The sequence below is a fragment of the Nicotiana tabacum genome, chromosome 16 (assembly GCF_000715075.1).
Source record: "Nicotiana tabacum cultivar K326 chromosome 16, ASM71507v2, whole genome shotgun sequence".
NCBI lineage: Eukaryota > Viridiplantae > Streptophyta > Magnoliopsida > Solanales > Solanaceae > Nicotiana > Nicotiana tabacum.
The window spans coordinates 84,449,093-84,455,651 of record NC_134095.1 but is presented as its reverse complement, the minus strand read 5'-3'; the positions used below and the strand labels follow the sequence as shown (position 1 = coordinate 84,455,651).

The 6,559-nt window shown below is 38.8% G+C and overlaps 1 protein-coding gene across 1 annotated transcript; it reads left to right on the top strand.

The window, feature by feature from the left end:
• The first annotated feature begins 3,547 nt into the window (after positions 1 to 3,547).
• LOC142170303 (uncharacterized) lies at positions 3,548 to 3,940 on the top strand. The gene has a single exon (XM_075232183.1). The coding sequence runs from the start codon at positions 3,548 to 3,550 to the stop codon at positions 3,938 to 3,940; it is 393 nt and encodes a 130-aa protein (XP_075088284.1).
• The last annotated feature ends 2,619 nt before the right edge of the window (positions 3,941 to 6,559 follow it).

The following is a 6,559-nucleotide window of genomic DNA, read 5'->3' as shown; positions in this document are numbered from 1 at the left end:
CAGCGGAACGCACAGAGCCAGCCCCTGGGTAAATCCTTTCCGTTCAGGGAGATCTCCCCGCTAAGATAGTGTCAGCCATAAATGTGGGTACAGGTGCCATCTGCGACACCCTACTTCTACCGGCGTCCATAACCATATCCTTCCCAAGCTCCATTCTCCTCCTTTTTCTCAGCAACGACTTATCCCCATTAGAGGATTTCGTCCAAGAGGTGAGGGGTCAGTATGGAAGAAGCCTCCTCCCTCACGACCATATCACAAGAGGGACCTTCCATTTGAATCGATTGAGGACAACCCCTTGAACACATTCAGTCAAAGTAAATTGCATTCCTACAGCAGCAACAGCCTATCAGAATGCAGGGACTGGTGCCCTCCGCCTAGAAGCTCATCGACCTGTCATCATGAAGAGTCATATCAATAGACGGTTATGTATAACCAACAAATTGATATTGGGGAAAATGTTTACTGGATAAAACTCTCGGGCCATAATGTTTTATAAAGGTGGGCTAGTCTCAGGTCTCCGCTGCATGGGGCAACAGACGGGCTACCCAATCCCTTATACCCGCAATAGGGAGGGGCGGACGTCATATAGCTCAAACGAGAAGCAAACAAACCCTATAATGAATGAAGAGGAAGAAAAAGAGTAAAATAAGTGGCGACACTTACGAGTCTCGTTCCACTGCTCTGGGAACCTGGCGGGGTCAGAAACAATGTGTTCGGTTTTGACAAAGAAGTACTTATGCCAAAACTTGCGACTTGCTCGGTCGTCGGTCCCAACCACTGGCCCTTTTGTTCCACGATGCCTCAAATGCACCATAGTACCCCTGTGGAAGCTGGGCGAGAATAGGTGCAAGAGGTGGTGAATAGTAACCTTACATTCTGCCAACTCCACATACTTTGTCAACAACAGGAGTATCTTGAGCATGTATGGCGAAAGTTGTGCCGGGAAAACTTGATAAAATCTACAGAACTCTTCCGCTAATGGAAAGAGGGGGAAAGAATAACCAATCATGAAAAGGTACTCCTAAAAAGCACAATACCCAGGTCTGTGGACCTCCACGAAATCCATTCCCGCTGGAACCATGTCAACATGAGTGGGGATGCCATACTTTGCACGGAGAGCGTCAATATGAACTTGTTCCATTTCAGAGAGTACTGGGGTAGGATTCAGAGGAGGATCTTTGAGGAAGTCGCTTCGAGACATGGGGTGTCTCGGCAGCAACTCCTCTACCGTAGGAAGGCTATCCCTTTCTTCCACCATCATATCCTCACCGCCTGAGGGGGGCGCTACGGACAACGGGGCGGTCTCAAAAACCCCTCATGAGATTGATGTGATCTTGGCATGTTTTCTATGAAAAAGGTGTTAGAACAGTAGAAAAGGTTGTGAGCGAAGAATGGGAGAAGAAGAAACAGAAGGTTTTAAAACAAACTCGGGAGTGATGAGAAAGTATAATCAGAAATGAAATGTCCAAGAGTTTTTGAACCCTCCATCTATTTATAGGATTGGGTGGCGCCAAAATCGAAGCGACAAGCCATCAACCCCTGTCTCGAAAACACACATAATGATGATGCACGTGGAGATGGCGTCATTTCCCGGTAAAACACACTACCTGGTGTCTTGCTGAGCACGATGACTGCCCATTATTGGCCAAGCCGCAACGCCTCACCGAATCAAATTTCTCCATAAAAATGTGTGGTGTTCGCTTATCGAGGACACACTAAGTTGCAACCTCGACAAGCGGAGGGACTAACTGTATGGGTCCAAATTTGAACAACCACGACCGTTGATAAGTACGACAAATGGCGAGACCCTCGTAGCTCGACATCCTGCAATGGACGAACAAGAGAATATGACTTTTATAGCAGTGCAGGCCCATTAGGGGACATTAGGAATATTCTTTCGAATATTCCCTATGACTTGTCTTTTAGGGTTTAGAAGGGGTTTGTCCCTTATATATAGAGCGTAAAACAACCTTGTAAGGGCTTTGGACATTTTCCTAACTCAGAACACTTGCTATACCATTTGCTTATATAAACAATTGATGTCATTATCATTTGAGGGTGGGTCTTGACAAGATAAAGAAATCTTATCTTCTGTGTTCTCCTTATCTATCTTTTGTTCTAGAGATTATTATACTTAGCTAAGATTTACCCCTCCCCTTTCTTTGATTGATTTATTCAAAAAGGTTCCGATATCTTTTGAGTCAAACACATATAACGTGAGGCCTTTTTCAAAACCTCTTATAAGTTTTGGTTCAAATCCAACAACACACACCATGTTAAAAGTATTTTCAGGTTAGCTTAGTCCAGCAAATTTCACATATGATCATTAAATTTTATCTATTGTAGCGGTAGAAATAAAATACAACTAGAAAGAAAGTTTATATTTTTGGCGTAAGATTATAAAACGTCACATATTCAGATATTCCTCACGTTAAAAAAATTGCCACGCTATGTAACTCCATGACCGAGATGGAAATCCTCTTGCTTGATTGTTCTTAAACACTCTAATGGATACTCCATCAGCATAGAAGCTTCAACCTTACTAATAGTAAAGTATTACTTTTAACCTTCTTTTTTTAAAAAAATCGAGAACAGAGCTAGTGTTATATGGAATCTTTAATTTAAATAATGAAACAAATTAGTGAACCTAAACAAAACTTTGAAAGTTGGCCAAAATAGTATAGATCTGATCTTAAAGCAACGTTTTAAGAAATATTTTCTTCGAAAAGTTAAATGGAAAAGGCTAATTGTGGAGGTGCAATGGTAGGAATAATATCGTTAGTATATGTTATGTCTGTAAATATGTAAGTAGGTGTTTAATGTTAGTTAGTTAGCTAGTTATCCAATCATTAGTGACAACTATAAGTTAAGAAAGTAGTAGTCGGTTAATTGTGTATATAAAGGAGTATGCACTCCTCTTGTTGGTGATTTGAAAAATTAATGGAACGGTAGAATTTCATTTCCTTCTTCCTTCGTCCTTGAGCTTCTCTGCAACTACACTGATCTCAATCTCTTAACATGGTATCAGAGCCGACGTAATCGATTCAAGTTGTGTCGTTCTCACAAATATCAAGCTCAATCGAACCACTTCTTAGTTGATACAACTCAATTCTTCATTCATTTCTACTCGTTATCAATTCATTCGAGTTAGGGTTTGAATTGTCTTAGAACAACATATCTCTGTTTCTAGTGAATCAATTCACTACGTTTGATTTGATAACCAATTGAGATTAAAGAAAACAGCTCACCTAGGGGTTCAAACACAGCTTAATTTGAACACTGGACTTCCAGAGGGATTCACAGCTTCTGTAGTCATCGATCAAAATCATCCATTGTTCCTCCAACCATGCGACATTCCAAGTAGCTCTCTTATCTCAATTAATCTAACTAGACATGAGAATTATGCCCTATAGAGTCGCTCTATGCGAGTCAGTCTACTTGGCAGAGCAAGTTACGATTTGTTGATGGTAGATATACTAAGGATAAATTTTCTCCTTCTTTACATGAACTGTGGAAAAAATGTAATGCCATAGTCTTGTCCTGGATCATGAATTTAGTTAGTAATGAGTTGCTAAGTGGCATGGTGTATGCATCTAGTCCGCATAAGGTGTGGGTTGATCTTAGAGAAAGTTTAGATAAAGTAAATGGATCCAGGATTCTATTTTTGCACAGACAAATTGCTACTCTATCTCAGGGCATTTCACCAGTGTTAGTGTATTTCTCAAAGCTGAAGGAGCTCTGGGCAGAGTTTGATGCACTCATTCTTTGTCCTAGCTGTAGATGTGAGGAGTCAAAGAGATATGCAGAATATTTTGGCAATCATATGCTGTTGCAATTTTTAATGGTCTTTAATGAGACTTATTCCCAATATAACAACCAGATTATGATGATGAGTCCTACTCCAGCTATAAACAAGGCCTACTCTATGATTATAGCATAAGAGAGTAGAAGATCTGCAGTCAACTTTGCTCAAACTTCTACAGTAAATGAAGGAATAGCTATGTTCACTGGAAAAGAAACTCCTCAAGCTTCCACTAGCTATAAGCCTAAGAAGAATAATTTATTTTGTGATTATTACAATTACAAGGGTCACACAAGGGATACTTGCTATAAGCTCCATGGCTATCCTGCAGACTTCAAGCCAAAAAAGAAAAATGGATCCAACAATACTTCTCAATACACAATGGCTCAAACTAGTATTAGTTCTAGTAATGGAGGCTTTGATGTTGCAGCTAATTGTGCAGGACATTCTCAGCTGAGTAGCCTTACTTCAACTAGTCAAGGTGGTCAAGGAGTAATTGCAGGAGTACCTTAGTTTACAATTGATCAGTACATTCAGATATTGCATCTGTTAGGCAAGTCTAGTGTCACCTCTACAAGCCAAGGTGATCAACCAAGTAATGCTATGTCTACGGGTATGATCTCACCCTCTATAGTTACTGAAGACGATCCTAGGTGGATAGTTGATACAGGTGCTTCGAATAACATGGTAAAGAGTCTTAAAGTTCTAGAAGAATCTAAGATTGTTGATGAATTCAGTATTGGAAAAGTCCACCTGCCTACAGGAAGAATAGCAAGTGTAAGGCATACAGGATCTGCAAGTGTGCTACAAGGCCAGAAAATTACCAATGTGTTACACATACCAGAATTCAAATACAACATCTTATTTGTTTCAAAATTAACAAAGGAGCTTAGGTGCTTAGCTTTGTCTATCCTGACTTCTGCCTTTTCCAGGATCTCTTCAATGGGAAAGTGAAGGGGATTGATAAAAATGAAATTCTCTACATCTACATATCAGGAAACAAAGACCAAGCAAGTGGAGGAGAAACTAACAAGTCAGATATTGGAAGATCCTTTGTTAATACAAAAAAGGATGATAGATCAAATGTATCTATGTGGCATAGGAGGTTAGGGCATGTGCCAATTGATGTTCTGAGAAAGCTAAGTTGTTTTCAACATTTAAAATGTAATAGTGAGACTAAGCAATGTATTGTCTGTCCTCTTGCAAAAAAACAAGACTTTCATTTCCTCTTAGTACTTCTATTGCTACTGCTTGTTTTTATTTGCTTCATGTTGATGTTTGGGATCCTTATAGTATACCTACTCATGATGGGAAGAAGTACTTTCTCACACTTGTGGATGATCATTCAAGATTTACCTGAATTTTTTGGTTGCCTTCTAAAGCTGAAGTGATTGTTATTATTAGACAATTTTTCATTATGATTAAGAATGTCTATTCTTGCACTGCGAAATATCGGAGAACAGATAATGATTGTCAGTTTTTCAACTCACAAATGACAAAATTGTGCAGTCTCTAAGAATTGTTCATCAAAGCTCTTGTGTCTATACTCCATAGCAAAATGGAGTAGCTGAGAAGAGGCATATAAACATACTTAATGTTGACCAATCATGTAGTGACAGTTGTAAGTTAAGGAAGTAGTAATCGGTTAGTTATGTATATAACAGAGTATGTACTCCTCTTGTTGGTGATCTGAAAAGTCAATGGAACAGTAGAATTCCATTTCCTTCTTCCTTCGTCCTTGAGCTTCTCTGCAACTATGGTGATCTCAATCTCTTAACAAAATCACAATAAACACCTGAAGCAGATTGATTCTCATGAAGCTGATTGATTTAACAAAATGTTGTTATTGTGAGTAACGAAACTAAATAATGCAAAATTAACAACCTTACACTAATACTCTATTGATCTCAATAATTGAAAGATTATAAATCTAGAATGTGAAAGGGAATTGCAGAACAACAGAAGAACTAGGATAGATAATTAGGCAGGAGATGAGGATTTAGACAGATTCAGATGTGGAGGTGAAAAGAACAGACTGAACCCAAGCTGCAACATAATACGCATGCCATGTATCTCTCCGATCCCCTCCCCCGCCCCGATCCCAAATATAACCCCAATTTTCTATTCGGTTGTTTAATCCTTGAGCTTCTTCTCAATTTAGCTTTTGGTCCAATAATAGCAACTGGATCAGCCTCGTTCAACACTTCGGGCCGATAATCACTTACTGAGAAAAACTTATTCACAAATTCATGCATGTGCAACAAAAAAATATAAGTGATCAGATAATTTCTCTTAAACTGAATGATACTAAGTGAGATTTTTCAAAAATACTGAATAATATAAAGAAAATTATAGAACTTTGAAGAATATATTAGTTTAGTGTTGTGGTTCTTATGCTGGTACTCTTCAAATTAATATAAAATATTATGTTGTTATGGACATGAAGTGAAAGAAAAGTTATTGCATTAGGAGTTCGGAATCAAATTAATGCGTAAAATGTTTTAAGAAACGATTGTTCGGATGCGCTATATACATCTGGCCTAACGTCCCACGTTAACGGACGTTTGGTCATGTTTGACTAATATAGCCATGAGCTGTACTATTACTAGTCAGTTCTCCATAAACCAGCCAAGGCGAATCATTCTCTTATTTAGCACATCTGCTTCAACTTATCTTCTATTTTTATCTCTTCTTTAGCTTCCTCTTTTAGATTAGCTATGTCGCAGTCGTCCCAAAGTTCAATGATATCCACAAAAC

Excerpts from the sequence above, each read along its gene's own strand:
- LOC142170303 (XM_075232183.1), top strand. The coding sequence starts at position 3,548 with ATGAATTTAGTTAGTAATGAGTTGCTAAGTGGCATGGTGTATGCATCT.